The sequence below is a fragment of the Telmatherina bonti genome (assembly GCF_933228915.1).
Source record: "Telmatherina bonti genome assembly, chromosome: 18".
Taxonomy (NCBI): Eukaryota; Metazoa; Chordata; class Actinopteri; order Atheriniformes; family Telmatherinidae; genus Telmatherina; species Telmatherina bonti.
This window is the reverse complement of record NC_136616.1, coordinates 22667741-22689560: the sequence shown is the minus strand read 5'-3', so window position 1 is coordinate 22689560 and position 21820 is coordinate 22667741. Positions and strand designations below refer to the sequence as shown.

The following is a 21820-nucleotide window of genomic DNA, read 5'->3' as shown; positions in this document are numbered from 1 at the left end:
GCAATCCTTCCCAGTTTGGGAACCACTGCTTTAAATGAATGCATGATTTAATCTTTACACATACATGTGTATGCTTGTATGTATATGTGTATGTAAAAATCAAAGAGCTGACTTGAGTATGTGTGATTTTGACAGTGATTCCTTTATAGGCTTCTTTTTCATAAACTATAGTAGCTTACATGCAGTTGAGCTTGTGAAAATAAATTTAAAAGTAAAAAAAAATATGCTCCACCACAAAACTCATAAGGCACATAAGAATGTGTATTTTGGTTTTTAATTAACCAGATTAATCTAAATTAATTTCTATAATTTCATAGTATTTTGAATACTTTCCTGAGTATTAAATCCTAAAAAAAAAAAGAAACTATTCTTGGAAGTGGTGTTTGGGGGCAGCTTAGGAAATAACTGAATATGTTTGTTCCATAAAAGCTTTAAGAATTGGATCTACAGTGTAACATCTTGCAGCCTTGTGCTCATTAGACACTCCATAGTCTTCTTTTATTAAATAATTCTTTGGAGAAAACTGCACAATATTCGATTTTAATAAGAAGCTTCCATACTCTAGGGATAAAGTAACACCATGGAGTGAAGCTGCATGCTTATGCCAGTATAAATTAGCAACGACTTTGTATCCTCCAAACATAATAAGCAGTAACATCTTTGTTAGAAGGATAATGGCTGTTATGGGTTTGCTGTTGCATCTTATTGTGCTGCTATATGTTAAATGGATCAGGGCAATGCAACATTTCAGGATAATGTTGTACTGCCCCTCCTTTGTAGTGTAAGTGTAAAAGTACCCCCAAAGGAACAATAAAATAAAGACCAAAACATACTTTTTCACAGTAAAGGGATATTCCCTCAATTTATTGCTCAACTTCTGCCTTTCTTCAACGACAGTAAACAAGCAAGATATTACCACTTCACAGTACATCATTGCATTGCTGAGTGTGCATGTTTACTTAACAGTTAACCTGTTTTTTTCTTTATTATAATAGTTGTCTATTATGCTATTATTCTATCTGTTTTTCCTTTTTTGAAAATGAAATATGATGATCAGTTACACCTAAATCCAGTTGTAGTCTTAAAAATGAATCTGTTACAAAAACATTTTTTTCCAAATTAATGAATATTAATTTTGTGCCCTTGCTTAAAAAGAGGTTATAAACCTGTTATAATCAGATTACAAATGAGTTTGTTTTCCTATTGCACAGCTAATTTTATTAGGTTTACTTTTATAATTTGGAATAACGAAGCTTGTTTTTTGTCATAACATGTTAGCTTTTTGTTAAACAAAAGAAAAAAATCTGAAAGCAGGAGTTTCATGCCGTTATCACAAGTAGCATCTGGACATCTTAACAACTATTGCAAGTGACTTAAGCTAGGATTTTTTAATATATATATTCCAACCAATAGGATGTATATATATATATATATATATATATATATATATATATATATGTATGTGTGTGTGTGTGTGTGTGTGTGTGTGTGTGTGTGTATATATAAAATCTGGTTTAACTGAAGAGCTTAAGGCTTATCCATGCAGCATGGCTCAACCTCAAACACTTCAGACCATGAGGTATATGACGTCCTAATCTCAACCATCACGAAGTGAAATAGGGAATAGACATTGGAGTTACCTATTAGCAATTAACCATGATGCCTTTTAATAAGTGGACCACCTCTTTCATCCATGGGAGGGTTTGTTTCCTATAGTAGATATTTTCCAACCCATTGTAGGAATAATGTTTCTCAAGGTTTTTAATATTTTGAAGCAAATGGCATTTAATTGCAATTTAACAAAGTAACAACCTCTAGTGGTTGAAAGTGAAGCTTCATATTCATCTTCATTTTCAGCCGCTTATCCGGGGTTGGGTTGCAGGGGCAGCAGCCTAAGCAGACTTCCATTTCCAGGAGGCATCCTGTCCAGATGCCCGAGCCACCTCAACTGGTTCCTCTCGATGCGGAGGAGCAGTGGCTCTACTCTGAATCCCTCCAAGCTCCTCACCCTATCTCTAAGGGAGAGTCCGGCCACCCTACGGAGGAAACTCATTTCAGCCGCCTGTATACGAGATCTCGTTCTTTCAGTCACGACCCACAGCTCATGACCATAGGTGAGGGTAGGAACGTAGATCGACTGGTAAATCGAGAGCTTCACCTTCTGGCTCAGCTCCTTCTTCACCACGACAAACCGGCGCAGAGTCCGCATTGCTGCAGACGCCACACCGATCCGTCTGTCGATCTCGCGCTCCATCCGTCCCTCACTCGTGAACAAGACCCCGAGATATTTAAACTCCTCCACTTGAGGCAGGACCTCACTCCCGACCCGGAGAGGGCAATCCACCCTATTCTGGCTGAGGACCATGGTCTCAGATTTGGAGGTGCTGATTCTCATCCCAGCCGCTTCACACTCAGCCGCGAATCGCTCAAGTGAGAGCTGGAGATCAGGACCAGATGAAGCCAACAGGACCACGTCATCTGCAAAAAGCAGGGACCACATCCTGAGGCCACCAAGCCGGATCCCCTCAACACCTCGGCTGCGCCTAGAAATTTAACCCTCACCGGAAACAAATCTGATGTACTACCGGCAATGCGAACCAAGCTCTGAAACCTGTCGTACAGGAATCGGACAGCTCGTAAAAAGGGGGTCCAGTACCCCATACTCCCGGAGTACCCCCCACAGAAGCCCTCGGGGGACACTGTTGAACTCCTTCTCCAAGTCCACAAAGCACATGTAGACTGGTTGGGCGAACTCCCATTTCCCCTCCAGGACCCCAAAGAGGGTAATAGAGCTGGTCCACTGTTCTGCGACCAGGACAAAAACTACACTGCTCCTCCTCAATCCGAGATTCGACTATCTGGCGGACCCTCCTCTCCAGGACCCCTGAATAGACTTTACCAGGGAGGCTGAGGAGTGTGATTTCCATGTAATTTGAACATACCCTCTGGTCCCCCTTCTTAAAAAGGGGGACTACCACCCCAGTCTGCCAGTCCAGCGGCACTGTCCCTGATGTCCACGCAATGATGCTGAGGTGTGTCAGCCAGGACAGCCCCACAGCATCCAGAGCCTTAAGGAACTCTGCGTGGATCTCATCCACCCCCGGGGCCTTGCCGCCAAGGAGCGTTTTGACCACCTCAGTGACTTCAGCCCCAGAGATAGGAGAGTCCACCCCTGAGTCCCCCAGCTCTGCTTCCTCATCAGAAGATGTCTTGGTAGGATTGAGGAGGTCTTCGAAGTATTCCTTCCACCGACCATGGAAGTGAAGCCTGATACAAAAAACCATTTTATGTTTATTAGGTCAGGTTTACCTTTGTGTCAACTGTCCGGGGAGTGAATTCTTTCTTATAACTGATCTGTTTAAAACCAATTTCATCTCAGAATTTTGTATAATTAGGGATGTGTCCTTTTGATTGAAAGGTACTCAATTTCCCATTGCAAGAAGGCACATGTGACACTGCCTAGATGGCAACAGAAAGAATTGCTGAATGAGCTTCAATTCAGCTCTTCAGAAACCTATGGCTGATGTCACGGAAGCTCTGCCCATCTTTTATATACAGTCCATGATATTACCTCAAATAAGTGTAAAAAAAAAAAAAAAAAAAAAGAAAAGTGGTATAAACATCCAAGAAAGTGGGGAGATGTAACATTAAAAGCTGAATCTATGAGCTGAATTAATTTTTTTTAATATCCACCCACCACTGTATACCTAAAAATGTATCCCGATAACACAGAAAAAAAAAAAAAAAAATTGCTGCATCAGGCATGTATACAGTTTGTTTAAGTGTGGAAAATAATCAGAACACACCAAAAAAAAATGTACTTAAGACAGACAATACATGAATGCCAGAAAAGACAAGGCTTCTTGTGGTGACTGAGTTTGCCCTTGTCTCAAAAATGAACCTGCTCCCATGAGAAAAAACAAATCATTTGTCATTGGTATCTGTTAAACAGCAGTACCATTTTACAGATTTAAACAAAAAATTCTTTTACTTATTTTAGTATCTGGGAAGGAATAAAACACATCTGTCCTGACTGTTCGTGTGTGTATGCTTGTGTGTGTAGCATTTATAGCGCACTGACAGCACCCATCTCCAGGGTACGCTTCAAAATGATTAAATTTGCCAGGTAAGTTGTGGGCTGGCTTGCGGCTCAAAGCAATTATTTGACTGCGGCCAAATCTGGTCTAAAAAGTGGATTTCTTTATTTTTTTAGACCTATGTTTTACAACAATGTACAGTTCTGTTGTCAGAAAGAACTACAGGACTCTGGAGAATGGGAAACTTCCATAATGCGAAGCTTGTTTAAAGACAGAAAAAAACATTTTTTCTTTTCTTAGATTCAAGGCTTACACGTTACAATATAATTTATTTGTCACTGCAATCTTTAATAATCCTCCACAATGAAGCAGATCTGTCTTTACATTTTCTTTTAGTTTTGATTTTTTTTTCTTGGCTGAAAAGAAAAGTTCTTTAAAAAAAAAAAATCAGAAGGCTTTTATAAAGTAAAGAACCAAAGTATACAGTTTGCAAAACTATAGGAAAAAAAACATTACATTTCATGGATGTTCATATAATATGGACATGGCACATAAAGTGACAGATTTTCCCTTATGTGGAATTACCAGCAGGCAAACCCTACATTCTCTCTGAGGTTGATTCTTTAAAAGAGGTTTTAGAAGTTGGGAATAAAAAAAAGACAAAAAAAAAAGAACTAGAAAAACTCTGAGAGAAGATTTCCACCCATATTGTGAAGAATCTCTTTAAAAATTGCTGTGTACACAATTCCTTTCATGTCGCTCCCAGAATTGAATGCAGTATTAAATTAGACAAAGACCCGCTGTCAGAAAAAAAGTAGTTTTTGTGTAAAGTTGTTAAAAAAAACAACAAAAAAGACAGAGAAATACAAGCAAAAACATTACAGCAGAATGAATAAAATTTTCAGCACTTTTTTTTGTGTATAAATTACTTTCAGTGAGGAACTGCTTTATTGTTGGCATTAAAATCTACAGTGTTTTGTTTTTTCTTTAAATGGTGTCTTTTAGGAGGGAATTGACGATATTCTATTACATCTATGTAGCTAAACCCTTGATTTTGCAATGAAAGTATAAAGCAGATAATCTTATTTAAAGGCTGAACAGATGGTCACATTGAGCTGGACCACTGACCTATTGCACAAAACAATATGGTTAAATATGGAAAAATATGGTTACCCTATATGTGTGTGCGTGTATATATGTGTGTGTGTGTATATATATGTGTGTATGTGTATATATGTATGTATATGTATGTATGTATATGTATGTATATGTGTGTATGTGTATGTATGTATATGTGTGTATGTATATGTATGTATATGTGTGTATGTATATGTATGTATATGTGTGTATGTATATGTATGTATATGTGTGTATGTGTATATATGTATGTATATGTATGTATGTATATGTATGTATATGTGTGTATGTGTATGTATATGTATGTGTATGTGTGTATGTGTATGTATATGTATGTATATGTGTGTATGTGTATGTATATGTATGTATATGTGTGTATGTGTATGTATATGTATGTATATGTGTGTATGTGTATGTTTGTATATGTGTGTATGTGTATGTATGTATATGTGTGTATGTATATGTATGTATATGTGTGTATGTGTATGTATGTATATGTGTGTATGTGTATATCTATGTATGTATGTGTGTATGTGTATGTATATGTATATATGTGTGTGTGTGTGTGTGTGTGTGTGTGTGTGTGTGTGTGTGTGTGTGTGTGTGTCTGTATGGTGTTTGCAGAAGGTGGCATCTCTGCAATGTGTGGAGGTAACAGCTGGCCAGACCTGGACTTAGGGGAGGCCATTAGCTGTCGGCACACTGACCTCCCAGGAGCACCCGGTGAAGATGACCAGCAGGCAGAAAGGCTACAATTTAATTGCGATGAAAATGGCTGCTAAAATACCTGTGATGTTATGTGGGAGGTGGCTGCCCTGGTGAAATGAAAGGATAGGGAAGGTTTAAAGTGTCAAACATGAGACAAAGTTGAACAACACACTAATGAAATGAAAGATATTGGAGCAAAAGGGAAGGATATTTGGCCATATTAACTGCTGGATGACACAGCAAACTGTTGGACTTGTATAACCCATTAGAATCACGTATTTAGATTCAGCACAAGTGCTGGACACGCTGAAGAAAATCAGTTGAACCGCATTAAGCTATTGCTCCTGGTGTTGGACTGAACTTATTCAGCTCTTTCCTTTTTTTTTTTTTTTGTCTTGTCCAGCATTTAAGCAAGCAGACTGATGTTCTGGATGCTGTGTTCTGCTGAGCAAATTTATTTTGCCAAGGGGAACTTTTGTAGATGTAATGATCCCCTTGTATTTCTTGATTCTTATTTTATTTTTCAATTTGTTTTGGATAATAGCTTGTATTACAGAGTTTATGCTGCTGGACCCGACCGGAAAGGACAGGAAAGGGGCAGAAAGAGAACAGAAAAGAGAACATAAAAAAACAAAAAAAAAAAAACAAAAGAAAGAGATCAATGCATACATGTATATGCACATACATACCCACCTACATATATATGTATATACACTCGCACATACATTATATATATACATATATACATACATACATACATATACACATACATACACATGCATACACACACATGTACACATACATGCATACATAAAGATAGATATACATACATACATATACACATACACATACACACACATACACATACATACACATACACTCACACATATGCATACATATATACATATCCATACACATACATACATACACATACACATACACATAGGTACACACACATACCCACCCACACACATAAATATATACACCCACACAAGCCAACTCTAGATTCGTGGAGAACAAAACCGTTGACAATCATGAGGACCAGAAACTAGCAAGTTAAGTCAAAAAGACAGAAAGAGAGGTACCTGCTGTTAGTGAATAAACTTGCTGGATGACTCAGTGACTGTGACACATGCAGAACATTCATGCAGAACATTCAGAGTGGAACGTGTTTAGAGAAGAGTGATCATGCCAATGTGACCCCGCCCGCCTACAGCTAGAGGAAGGCCAGGAGAACCCAGAGACCCGGGTAACCGACAGTCACCCCCAGGTACAGATCCCAACCCCCCCACTCCAGAGCCAGCCATGCATCTGCCCAGGAGGTGGCGAAGGAGGTGCCCAACCAGAGTCCCCCGCAGTCAGGGGGAACAGGCCCCAGCAGGCCCAGGCCGGCAAGGGCCGATCCCGCCGGGCACCGGCCACCTAGGGCAGACAGAGCGCAGGCCCCAGGGCCCCAAGAGCCCGTGAGCAGCCCCCCGCCCCCGCAGGCAGAGGGCACAGCCCACACCGACGGAGGACCAGGACCCCCAGACCGCCACCCAGCGGCAGCCAGGTCGCACCCGGGTACAGGACACCACCCCCCCACCACCAAACCACACACACATATACATGCATACCCCCCCCCCCCCCCCCCCCCAACACGCACTCCCCTCACACATATACATGCATACCCCCCCCCCCCACCCCCAAACACGCACTCCCCTCTCAACCCCCATCCACACAACCCTCTGCAATCCATGCACATCATCCATCACATATACAACCCCACCCCACCTCTACTCACTCACCCATACCAAGTCACACGAACCCCAATCGCCCCCGCCCCCACACACGCTCACACCCCGCCACCCCATCCCTCTACTTCTACCCAACCACACATGCCCCACCAAACACCCCTCCACCACCCATAGCCCCCCTCCAAACTTCACCCTCACTCACACATCCCATTCCGCATATACACCCCCCCTACACACACACACACACACACACATACCCTCACTCCTCCAACACAGGCACACCCCAATACAACCCACACGCCAACATACCCCTCCACACACACATCTATTCATCCTCACACATCCCTATCCCCTACCCACCTATATCCCCAACCCTAATCCCCCCCCAGCCATCCCACCATCCATCTGTAACCCCATACACCCACTCCCACACATCCTCACCTCACCCCTCCATCATGTCCCATGTGAGATACCTCAGAGGGGGCAGAGGACAGGATGGCCCCGATCAGGGCCCCCATAATTACCGCCCACCACTCCCAGCGTCCCCCCCACCACCCCACAGATGCAGCCGACCCAGCACCCCCCCAGGGCCGGCGACAACCCTCCTACAGCCAGGCCAGCCCAGACTTAGGCCTAATGGACGGCACTCTTCCCCCACCCGTACCCCCCCCCCAGTAAAGCCCCGAGAGCAGGGGCATGAGAAGACCCTATCGTCCCTGCCTCCCCCCCGCTTATGACTGATTGTGAAGTATGTATTAGTTGCAATTAAAACTGAGGGAATTGCCACGCGGTGTTGGGAGAGGGACCACCTAAGCAGCCCCGCCCACCATACACCACATGCTCTTCCCCCTAATCATGTGAGTCGTCAGTGTTTTGGTGTTTGGTGTCTAAGTGTAATTAAAACTGGGAGGTGAGCCGAGGCTGGGTGCAGCGATCAAGACCACCTTGATGGCCTTTCTCACCACCCAGCGCCACGTGCACACCTCCCAATACCCTGCCTGTGTGTGATGGGGAGCGGGGAGGAAGAGGGGTTGAGGGATTTAAGTCTGGAGGAAAGTGAGCTTTCCTCCAGACGGTGAGCCGCCCGCAGCACTGGGCATGCCCCCTACTCCCAGGGCCCCCCAAGGACCAGGACAAGCCGGGGACAGCCATCCCCGTAACCAGAGCCTTCGGCGACTCTAACCAGAGAGTCATCACCGACCCAAGAGGGGACCAACTCACCACATGCAGAAGGGGGGCATGAGGACAAAGAGGAGGCGGGGCGGCAGAAGGGGAATCCCAGACCGATTGTCCACCGCCCCCTCACTCACAGAGGACACCCCCACCTGGGGACATGAAGTCCCCCCTTGTCCACACATCGGCACTTCACACTGTCTCAGCACACACCTACAGCCACACACACACACACTTCCGGACATATTCAGGTCCACCCAGCCACCCGTTCAGCCCACCCTTAAAACCATCCTCCTGACCCCCACGTCACATCCAAATCTCCCCCACTCCCATCCATCATATCTACACTTATCCACCAACCTACCACACACATGCACCACCCACTCCCCCATACATACACCCCTGCCCCCCCCCCCCCACACACACAGACAGCACGCCCCCTCTCTCCCCTCCTCCCCCTCCACACACACACCCGTATACATGCACCACCGCCACTCCCCACATACACGCATCACCCCACTCCCCTACACACACGGCACTACCCCCCCCACAGACACCACGACACCCCCCCCCACACACGCATCATCACACTTCCCCACCCACACACATCCACATACCTATGTACCGCCACCAGTCCTCAACGCACACCCCCTACACACATCCCTACATACACACTCACATCCCATCCACACTATCAAACACCCCCCACTCAACAAGTCCCAGGGTCGCAACCAGGCACCAGAGCACGTACCTGCCCGCCGCCGCAGCGGCAGGTCCAGGTCAGCCCAGCCCCCCCCCGGCACAAGCCGACCCCCCACCCCCAAGAGACAGGGGACAACCCCGGGCACCGGAGCCCGGGACCCCGCCCGGCCCACCCCATGGCGGCACAGGCGCCCGTTACGGAGTCACGCCCGCCAACCCATCCCCCGCCAGCGACCTCGCCCCGCCGCTGCGCGGCAACTCCAGCCGCTGGCCCATCCAGGTCCACAGTAGGGCTAGAAACCTAGCCACTCCAGCAATGGAGCAGTCAAAATCCCCCCCCCAGGAGCCCACCACAGACCCACAGCCCCCAGAGAACCCCAACCGGCCACCAACCCCGAGCGCAATAAGGTCACATTCTCCCCCCATACTAAGTGATGGAGCTGATCACAGGGGACCAGAGGGAATAAAGTTCAGCTGACTGATCTCTTGAGGAGGCAGACATCATCTCGACACTGATGTGATCTAATTAGAGATTTCTGAACTGCTGGATACACAGACTTTGTTTGCTTTTCCAGTTTAGAAGGATAGTTTTCTTTGCGATACATAAACTGGTGAGGATTAAGTTTGCAGAATTAAATTCTATGTTAATTTCACCCAAGTAACCCAGTAGGCCCAGTTTGGGGTTTGTAGGGATGTTACATTTGAAGCAATTTGACAGATCTTTACATACCTGAAACCAGAATTCCTGGACAGGTGGGCAAGACCACAAAGCATGGTAGTAGCTGTCAATTGTGTTGCCAGTGCAGTGTGGACAGATGTTTGATTGTGACAGACCCATCCTGAACATCCTGTGTCCTGTATAATGAGTTCTATGCAGAATTTTAAATTGTATTAGTTGCATGTTTGAATTCTTAGTCATTGTAAATGTATTTGAACAGATTTGTGACCATTCATTTTGGTCAAAGTTACTGGATAAGTCTGCTTCCCATTTAGAAGTTGGGAGACATATGGAATCGTCTAGCTTTGATAGTAATCTATATATTTTGGATAACAGTTTCGGGGCATTGAGATTTAAGAATTCTGCAGCCCTGATAGGTAGCTGCAAGTTTAATTGATCAGGGGTGTATTTCTTACCTATAATAGATTTAAGTTGGTGGTATTCTAAGAATTTTGTGCTGCTGATTTCATATCGTGAAGTAATTGTATCAAAAGGGAGAAAGTTCCCATTTTCTATTAAATGTTCTAACTGTTTTATTCCTTTATTCTTCCACTGAGGGAAGTTTATCATTTTCCGGTTTTGCTGGATGTCGGGATTGTTCCAAATAGGTGTAAGTTTGCATGGAATAAGCAAGGATTTGGTTAGTTTAAGAAATTCCCACCAGGCCATTAGTGAGGAGCTGATATTAATGCTTTTAAAGCATTTTTGGCGTTTGACAGCTGTGCTGATAAATGGCAGGTCTGAAATTGCCATATCCTCACACATAGCTTCTTCTATATTAAGCCATGGTTCATCTAGATAGCTAGGTTTAAGCCATTTAGAGATGTATTGTAGTCTATTGCTTATAAAGTAATTTTGGAAATTAGGCAAGTCTAAGCCACCGCTATCTTTAGTCTTCTGGAGTGTTTTTAGACTAATCCGTGGTGGTTTGTCTTTCCAGAGAAATCTAGTAACATTAGAGTCCAGCGATTTAAACCAGGTGGAGGGAGGTTTAATGGGGATCATTGAAAACAGATAATTGATTTTAGGTAGAATCATCATTTTTATAGTTGCAACTCTTCCCATTAGTGATATGGGTAAAGATTTCCACCGTGTGAGATCGTCCTCAATTGTTTTTAGTAGAGGGACATAATTTAGCTTTATAAGGTCTGACAGTCTGGGTGAGATGTTTATTCCCAAGTATCTAATATCTCCTGACTGTAAAGCAGTGTCAGGAGTATTATGGAAGGAACAGTTGATGGGTAGAACGGTGGTTTTAGACCAATTAATGGAATATTCAGAAATTGATGAGAATTTATTGATGAGTGCGATTGTCTGACAGATGGATGATTGTGAATTTTGAAGGAAAAGTAATACATCATCAGCATAAAGACTGGTCTTATGCTCCATATTTCTACAGTTAATGCCTTTAATGTCTTTGTTTTGTCTAATGCTAGCTGCTAAGGGTTCAATAAAGATTGCAAAAAGTGAGGGGGAGAGTGGACAGCCTTGTCTGGTGCCTCTCTGCAATCTGAAGCTGTGAGAAGTTTGATCATTTGTCCTGACGCATGCATTTGGATTGCTATACAGTATCTTTATCCAGTCGATAAACGATGAGCCAAACCCGAATTTTCTTAATGTTGCAAATAAGAATTTCCAGTTCACCCTGTCAAATGCTTTTTCAGCATCTAGAGAGATTATTGTAGTTTCCAGGTTATGTATGGTGGCATAATCAATTAGATTTATTAGTCTGCGCGTATTAGTGGTGGAATGTATTCAGCACTTTCCTGACATGGCAATATTAATGTTGGCAGATAAGTTAAATTATTAAAGATCCCACCATTGCTGAGCATATTGACTTTTCACTCCTTTCATTGGAGCTTTCCTCCATGTACTCAGGTCTGGACCCTTGACTTGTTTACATTTGGACTCTGTATTTTTGGTGAAAATGTACTTTTTATGAGCACATCCACCAGGCAAGATGATGTGCATTTTTAATCATTAGGTGTGAAAAATATATATATGAAAAAAATCATTAGAGTCCACATGACTCCTATAAACCAGCAATTTCAGGCTTCTTCTAACAATATGCTCTAATAATGGACTTTTCTCTGGAGGATTGTCTTTGAGCATAAGGCTTGTTAGGTCAAAGTTTTTATTCAAGTGTTTCACCGTGATCAATAAACGTAACAATACTTACTTAAACTAGCCACTCGTGATTGTGTCTGATAAATGGACGAATAAGAACACTTAATCAAGACTCTAGAAGAAGGAGTCATTAAAGAGTTTGTTCTGAAGGGTGGTGATTGCATCAATACTGTCGCTATGGTTCACATTCACTCATCAGCCACTTGATTCAGCACACCTTGCAAGAACCACGCTGGAGCATTTTGCCTTTAATACCGCCTTCATTCTTTATGGCATAGATTCATTTCATGCAGGTGCTGCAGTTTATGATGACAATATTTTTCTTCAATTAATAGGGCAGGATGCAATCCAAATATTATCTATACTAAGGCTGGTATCTGTATTGTTCAATACCAGTGAGATGAAATCCATATTTCTACTGAGGGCTTTATTGTTACATTGTTGATTTTATTTTGTTTGTTTACAATAAATAAATAAAAAAGCTTCTGATTTCTAAGTTTTGCCACTCATTTTATAATGTTTTCTTTACATGTTTATAATTATTTATTATTTTTTATTATCATCAAATAAAAATATTTGCATTCTGGTTTAATATGATAATAATTCTGATCAGTTTTTAAAATCACTAAATGAAAGGGAAGTTTTGAACAATAATGATCAGTACTGATATCAGATCGACACCAATTTGATTCCGATATGAAACGGGGCGCATCGGTACAACATGCCCTGGATTTACTTGTATCGAATCCATACAAAAATTTGAAGTTTTCGCCCAACCCTATCCACAACATCCCAAATTTGCTCTATTGCATTATTATCTGGAGGTATATGTTACTCAAATGTAACTCTGTCAGTTACACCTTCGTGTGAACACTGAAAGAAAAAAATCTCAAAAGTGCCGCAGCATGAAAAAAAGTCACCATTTTGCAGCATATTCGCACCTTTTATATTGAAAATAAAATGTTTGGTTATTATGCTTAACACTTATTAGAAGAAGAAGTTGCAGTTTTTATCATTTCTGCTTCTTGCATGATTTAATTTCAGAGTTTCTGTGCAGATCACACAGGCTGTTCCTCCTCCATTTTGCCTGGTGAAAGAGGACAAATCCACTATGCAGATTTTAGAGGTGATTTCTTGGTCTCTGCTTTGACTTTTGCTGTCTTCTCTCCTCCCATCCTTTCTTCCATAGATGCTTTTTGTCAGACCCTTGTCGACATCCTGGAGGGCACACCTGGTCTGCGCTACATTTGGAGCACCTTCAAACCGCTAATACAAGGGAAGGTCCTCTATGCGCCTGACACACCTGCTGCTCGCCTGCTGGTGAAAGAAGTAGGTTTTCACTGGGAAAAAAACCAAAAAGTACATGCATGTACTATGTCGTTGTGAGCACAAATACATATTTATACATGAATACATGAATTTATATCTGTCCCACATGTATTATGGTTTACTATCTTGTTAGTACAGGATCGGGCCCAATAAGAAAATGCCCCCAGTAAGTCTGTGGAAAGCATGTTAAAATTTACCACCTCAATAGCAAATAAAACACTATTTAAACAGACGGCTTCTTTGTAAAGATCCACGGAAGCGTTGTTAATTCATGCCCTGACATTTGTCAAGAAGATTGGCTTCATTTTGATTGCTGTGTAAACAAAACAAAGAAGACAAGTAGAGAAGACTTTGGATTGCATTGATTACATAACGAGCAGTAAGAAAACCTGCCAACTTCACAGCACGCAGCCTGGTGTTCTGTGTAAGCTGCCCTCTTAACACCACACACAGATTGTTTATAAATCAATGTTCTGGGGTAAATAACCCCATTTACTTTCATCACCATATGGGGAGAGGAGTATTTGTTGGGGGGGAGCACAGCTACAATGTCGTGTTTTTTCTCTGGGGAGCGTGCAGATGTGGATGGCTTTTATGTCTATGTTGGCTCAGCACAAGTGGAAGGCTCAGTGGGTTGGCTCCTACAGGAGGGGGTGAGATGGATTCACTGTTAAAGGTTTTATTTTTTTTTTTTTTATGGGTCTTTATTTGTTTGTTTTTCTTTCAGGCAAATACCACATTCAACTCCCTGGCTATGTTAAAAGAGCTGGCTGATTCATGGGATGAGCTCGGGCCACGTGTCTGGGACTTCTTCCAAAACAGCACTCAAGTCAATGCATTTCGGGTAAGATGCAACAAAATGACCTTTGACACTCATGTATTTTCTTTGGGACATCTTCTACAGTTCTGTATGCCACTTTTAGATAACAAAGGATCAGGTATGTGCTTTTTTTTTTTTTTTTTTTTTTTGTTGCACAAACAAAGGTGCAACAAAAAGTAAGGCAATTTGTGTTTATTTGATTTTTTTTTTTCCTTCATACAATACTGGAGACAATGATAAGTCAACTTTACAATGAGCTTTAAATTTGTCAGGAAAATGCTTCAGTCATTTAAAAGATCCACAATGCCTTCAGCTTAGACTTTGCTGTAACAGAGACTCAGCAGTTCCAACGGCGTATAACAGAAATAGCTATTATTAATGGGGAAAAATAATCAACCAAAGACCCAAAGACTAATTTTATCTACAAAGTATTTCACCTTAAATGCAAAATATATATCATATGTATCATGAATTCATATTTGCTTGTAGAAAATTAAGACACAAGTCAGAAACCTGCATATTTGTTTTGTTGTTGTTTTGTTTTCTACAATGAAATCAATACTATTCCTGTACCTTAAACTGCTAACCAGGAGAATAGTGCATATAAACTGAAAACCTGGGCAAACTATCTTTATTGACATTTTTTTTTTTTGTCAGATCCAGCAGCACTACACACAGGATTTTTTAACAACAAAAGTAAAACATTTAAATGGCTTTCAATGCCATTTGAAATCCTTTTTTAATAGTCACTTTATATCAATGTTCTTAAGGCTAAAACTTTTCTTTATTTTCTAGAGGACAGACAGGTCACGGCAGCAACACAGAGAAGCATTACCGTATCTAATGTGCTGTTTCTAACGATGAGCGTGAGACGTAAACGTGTTTATGTGAACTGTGCCCTCTGTTGTCTCCCTGATCTTCCTGATTGCATTAGAAAGTGTCATTTGTTCAGTTTCCATTGCTGCAGAACTGCCTTCTTCCCTGTAAAACAAACAAACAAATGATCATTTACTGATACAGTCATATGACCCAGGACTCAATGTTCATCAAGTAATTTCATGTTGTGCTCAAGAGGCAGATGTCAAAGGTTGTTAGTAGGTTTTTGTCTCAGTATCAGCCTGGTCCTATGAATGCCTGTCCGGGGTCCCTCTTGCCTCCCGATGAGCAGAAACAGGTTTAAGCCCTTGTCACTGACAGGTCCCTGATGTCCTACGACCAGGGCCTGCTAATGGTGCGCCATACTAAGCTGAAAACAAAAAGAAACCAAGCCATCTGTTCAGTGGTTCCCCCAGACTCTGACTCTCTCCCTTTGGACTTTAGATAACTGGACTCTGCAGTTACTTTTTTTTAAAACCAGTTAAAAACAAATGTTTTTTAATCTACTTTTGATCAATTTGTCTTGTTTTTTATGTATTATTGGTTCTTGTGAAGCACATTGTGACTTTATATCTTGAAATATTTTTTAAAAAATTAACCCTATTTGTTTGTCCCCTTAACAAAATGTTAAAAAAAAAAAAAAAAAAAAAAAAAAAAAGGATTTAATTCCACTTATTACCACGTGATATGTCAAAATTATCCAAGGGCCATTGTCAGCTTTCTGGTGCCTATTAATGATTCAGATTGTGTTCAGCAGGATTGTAAGCCCCGTTTTTATTGTAAAGAGATTCCAAATGTCTCAGAAAGTGTATGTATCACACACGTCACGCTTGGCTCTGTCAGATTAACTTTGACTTTTACTTACTTTCTGCTCCATCCATCTTCAGTAGACTCTTGTGTCCTGTTGGGATCCTTTTGATTGGCATTCAGTCCCAAATCAAATGAGTCAGCAGAGGTGATGGGTATGCATCAGCTCTGGCTCCGATCAGCAGTAATGTAAGCATTACACCATGGTGGGTGAGCAAATATTCATTGAGTGTAGTATGCTGTGGACTTGAGCAGGATCCTAACAAATATATTTTTGATGCATGTTTACCATCTCACATTGATGCAATGAAATTTACAAAAACCAATCCACAGATAAAAAGTGAAAGAGTGGATCAGTTTTTTTCTCATCTCTACAAGTTGGTGGGCTGCACGGTGGCATCGCACTTTGGCCTTACAGCAAGAAGGGTGCTGGTTCAATGCGCTGGTTCGATCCTTGGCTTGGGCAAGGCTCGGGCAGTGGTCTTTCTGGGTGGAGTTTACATGTTCTCCCCGTGTATGCATGGGTTCTCTTTGGGTACTCTGGCTTCCTCCCTCTGTCCAAAGATGGTGTTAGGTCAATTAGGTTACTCTAAATTGTCCATAGGTGTAAGCGTGAGTGGTTGGTTGTTTCTGTGTGGCTCTGCGATGGACTGGTCCAGTCTTTCGCCCAGACTGCTGGGATAGGCTTCAGCGACCCTAAGCAGTCAGGATAATGAATAAATGTACCAGTTGGCAGTTTACTGTCTGACAAAGTATATATGGCTGCAGACAATTCAAAAACAATATTCACCCCGAGACGTGTTCCACAGGCTTTACAATACAGTATAACATTCGTCTTTACATGTTAGCACTTTGGGTTTTCAAACTCAAAGAAAGTAAAAAAAAATGGGACATAGTGCCCTTTATGCACTGAGGAGAATCATGCTACTGGCAAAGGGACAGGTTTTATTACATGAACATGTATTAAAACAAAACTTCCATTTACATGCATTTGTATTGCATGAAAGGGATTTAGCTCAATTGAGAATAGCTTCACTTCATAAGCATATATTTTATTTTCAACTTTTGGCACAAATCAATACAAAACTGTATGCATTCATTTATTCATTTATTATCCTAACCACTTAATCTGATGAAGGGTTGCAGGGAAGCTGGAACCTATCCCAGCAGTTCTTGGGCGAAAGGCAGGGTACACCCTGGACAGCTCACCAGTCCATCGAAAACTGTATGCAGTGAAACTTAATTCTATATCATGAACTGGCTATGTATTTTAAGCCAAACCACAAACATTTTTCTGTGTGAAATACAGGAAGATATCTCCAAAGATATTTCCTAATTTTGCAATATTCCACCTTGGCAATGTAACTTTAGTGATAAACTTAAAATTAGTCTTTCCAGTCTCCTAAACGGTTACAGAAAATGTCTTCATGTCAGTCAATATCCTGCAAGTTAATTATGAATGTTAGTGTTTGACAATACATATTTTAAATGCATTTTGCACCCACAACATTAAAAAAAAAAAAAGAGTAAATATCTGAGGACTTTTCATTTTGGAGGAGATATTTTCATTTTTCTCCCAATCAGCTTTCAGAGGAGATTGACTCAAACAACTTGCTCCAGTTCATTGATCTGAGTTGGAAAAGAGATCACGAACAGATGAACACGTGATTCATCCAAAAACTTGTCAAATATGTTTGGAAAGCAAGGCATTTATCCAAACATTTTATTTTTGCCGACTTCCCAGATGGTTGTGGCGGCAAACCATTTGGCGAATAAAACTGGAGCCAGCCGGGTAGAGAAGAATAGCTCAACGGCAAGAGGAAAGGAATCAGTCAGTGAGGAAATGGATAAAATAACATCTCTGGAGAAACAGTTTAGCAAAATAAACCTGTAACTATTTGTTTTTGGGTTTTTTTTTTTTTTTTTTTGTACAGAAACAGTTTTTTGGCCAGATTTGTGGCTGAACAACACAAGCCAGTTCTGACATACGTAGTTGTTTATAGACAAAGTTTGTTTTTATAGCTTGCAACGACTAATTCAGCAAATTTAATCTTTTTTTTTTTTTTTTTTAAACATTTCATTTTCTGAAACAGAATAAAGTACAGTAAAAGTTCACAGTGACCTTCTGCAGCTCACTTATCTTTTCTTCTCTGCTGAAAAACAAGCCTGTTTTTGCTGCAGAAAGCGCACCAGCGCATGAATACCAACTTTTTTTTTTCTTTTCTGTAAATAAAACAGTTAAAAGATGAAGCATCAGCGATGAGCTTTACACTGCAGGTACGAATGCACATGCTGCGTATGTCAATTTGTTGCACCTTCTGTTAGATATGGAGACAGAGGGAGAAAAGTAATTATGGATAAGTGCAGGATAATTCTCATCCTGGCAGAGAGGATTATCTGTAGAAGTAAAGGACGTGGACTCTTCGCCACTACCTCCCTCCCCTCTTCTCTCTCTGTTTGCCTCTCTGTATTTCCTTGACACTGACATTACTCCAGTGTCACTCCAAATGAGCTTATAGGCAGCTGGAGGGAAGCAGACATTGGAAGCTCCATATAGCTAGGGTATTCATTACCCTAGCCCTAACCTTTACACAAATGGACCTGCAATCCTCCTTTGTCTTCATTTTCTCCCAGCCCAGCCCTCTGCCATCCTCTTGCTATGAAACTAGCAGCTTCACTGGTTTGTCATCTTCAGAGGTCTTTCAAGGTTGCAGACACTTTTTTTTTTCATTGATGGACCAATTACCATCACCGCCATTGTATCTGAGATGGAAGGTTTAGGGAGTATAGTCCCAAATGAAAGGACATACTACACTGTAGCATGTGGCTGCAAACTTCTTTGCTGAAAAGAAATAAAATGTTACTATCTATGCTTTTATAAAAAGGTAATATCTTATCATCTCTTAGACAGGTGGGGTTAGTGCTGCAAGAAATTTGGTTGAGTATTAACAGTCAAAACTGATCATTTTCTTTGAAAATTCATACAGAAATCCCTTCAAAATCTCAATTATTTCACCTCAACCAAAGACCCACATCATGCCATTTCCCTACACTTGGTTAAAAAAAAAAGAAAAAAAAAGTGCCACATCCTGGTCAATGCTAATATCAGCAGTCGCATGTAACCTTTTACCCATCGAAGAAAGTGGTAAAGATCCAACTGTAGCCTCACCGGCTACCACGGGGACCTGAAGTTTGCCCTTCTTTGAAAAGGAAAACAACACATTTGACTTTTTCAGAGGAAGACATCCTCATGACAAATCCGTTCATTTAACACATGACCAGAAAGGTTAAATGGTATATCTGCAACTGTTTGTTTCAAATGCCATGGAACATTGAGCGGTGGACAACACACACTCAGGCACTTTTTCAGCAGGAGCTGGATGAAGATCCCTTCTACTGAGCTGCTTTAACAGTTCGGCTCGATTTGCTAGCTTGCCTCTGTGACTGCTGTTTTGAAATGACCCAAAAAATACACACTTCAGATTGGTTTCATCCTCCAAATAGCATCCGTGAAGGTTGATGATGTGATTTCCTTGTTTTTTTGTTTTCTTTTAAAGGTCATTTCACATTGTGATTAGTGAGACATTTTGTCTCTTGTTCATTGTAGAGACTCAGTTTTATAATAGCTTTAAAATGCAAACTGCATTCATGAGCAAAAAATTAAATTAAATCAGCTTGTTATGTTTAAACTTCTTCCTGTCCAGATGATTGACAAATTAATGTCAATAAATGTCAATTGCAGCGTACATATTGTTTCTTCTTAGACTCTAAGTTATAAAGTTATCACTTTATAACTTAGAGCTTAATGGCCCCCCCCCAAAAAAAATGTTTTGTTTGTAATGGAAGCAATATCAGTGTACTTATTAAGTCCCTGATCAACACATCAGCTTTACTTATTTGTTGCACCACTGGAGCAAAGTCACGATCTTCAGTTTGCGAAATAATATTAGTCTCTCACCAGATTACAGGATGTTTGTTTCCACATGTGAGCAGGCAAAAGATTTAATTTGACACCATTTTCACATGCAGTGTATGTCTGAACCATCAAATACTGTGTATGTTTTTCTGTGTATGTGTATACTGTGCATATGGGCTGCTGTGTATAAGCCACACCACCAACTAGCATGCTATTAGCTTATAGTTCATGTTTATTTATTTTTTGTTTTTCTTGTATAAATGTAGTTTTATTTTTGTGCTTTCAAAATCAGGCTTTACTGGCAAATCCCATATTTGCTGCTGCGCTCAACCAACGTCTCAGCAGCACAGGATGGACATCTGAGCTGCTAGCCAACTTCCTGTACAACGGGCCTCCAGAAGACCGTCCACCTGGCATGCCCCCCACTGACTGGCGGGATGCTTACAACGCCACTACCGACACCCTGAAGCTCCTCTCCAAATTTCTTGGCGTATGTATTTCAGTTTTTTTATGAACTGCAGAAAGCAACACGTACCTTGCCTCCAGAACACTGGAGGGTTGTGTGACTTCCTCAGCAGAGGGCCAGATTTGACTTAAGACACCAAAAAAAAAAAAAAAAGGTTGACATTTAAGTTTTCACAACACAATTCTCTCTGCAGAGAGAGATTGGCAAAACATATATTCTGCCCTTCGCCCGTTGTTGTGTTTCTGCCTTTCCCTTTTTTATTTATTTATTTATTTATTTTTGATCTGATATTTCCCCTGAGATTTCTTTTAGTTGCTGTTGCTGTTAAAGCAACTGGTTCTTGACCTTTTAAAATACATTTTAAAAGACCTTTTAAAAACAAGTGTATTTTGGTGAAAGTAAGTAGAATAAGCTTTCTTTTGGTTTATTCATGTGCTCCATATATGTGATACAATATGATGGACCATAACATTCAAATCACCTGGTGCTCATCACACTGGTAACTCTGAACAACTCTGCTCCTTTGGGGTACAAACACAATAACTCTGGGGCTGTCTTCCTGTGGGTTTTGGGGTTTTGCCTGGTTTTGTTCTTGTACTTCCTGTAGATGGGATTGGGACTGAGGGAGTTTAGAGTCTGGACGACTGCCATGGGTGCATTGTGCTGTTCCTTGAGCATTTCCTGAGGACTTTGTGTATTGTGTTGGGTCTCACCACCCTACTGGGGAAAGACGCTGCTATTGGAATATGTTTGTTAATTAGCTAGAATTTTGAGGACATTTGTTTGTGTATTCTGTCCTTTTAATTCCAACTGGTTTACAACTTCCATTACATGCAAAGAGCATGTGTTGCACGACATTCACAATGTTCTAGTGTTTAGTGCATTGTGCTCTTCTTTTTTCAGTTTATTTGTTTCTCAGTTCATTCATGCACTTTCTATGCTGTCATTTTCTAAAACCAAAATCAAGGCTACTGTTTTTTTTTTCCTTGTTTTTTCTTTTTTAATAACTCAGCTTTTGTGTCTAATGGAAAAGGCACAAAGATACGTTGGTCTTTTAATCATTAAAATTTAATATCCTTTGACTTAGCAAACTGTCAGGATCTGTCACTACGACACATCCATCATAATCATTTAAAAGCATCGTTTTTAGCCAGACTGGGGTGAATCTGAAATGGAATCAAACAGCATGCCGTCTCTAAGTGGGAACACACATACCGTAGTTGACAGTGATATATTGATTGTAGCAGAGTCTCTGGGAAAACTCTGTT

At 41.1% G+C, this 21820-nt stretch overlaps 1 protein-coding gene across 1 annotated transcript in view; it reads left to right on the top strand.

The window, feature by feature from the left end:
* LOC306769368 (phospholipid-transporting ATPase ABCA1) overlaps positions 1-21820 on the top strand; it is a gene marked incomplete at both ends in the record, with an annotated part of 181952 nt that overhangs the window by 19618 nt on the left and 140514 nt on the right. The window contains 3 exons of the mRNA XM_079257951.1: positions 13528-13667; positions 14395-14511; positions 20379-20576. Of these exons, the coding sequence (XP_079114077.1) occupies positions 13528-13667; positions 14395-14511; positions 20379-20576 (455 nt within the window). The remainder of the gene's footprint in view (positions 1-13527; positions 13668-14394; positions 14512-20378; positions 20577-21820) is intronic.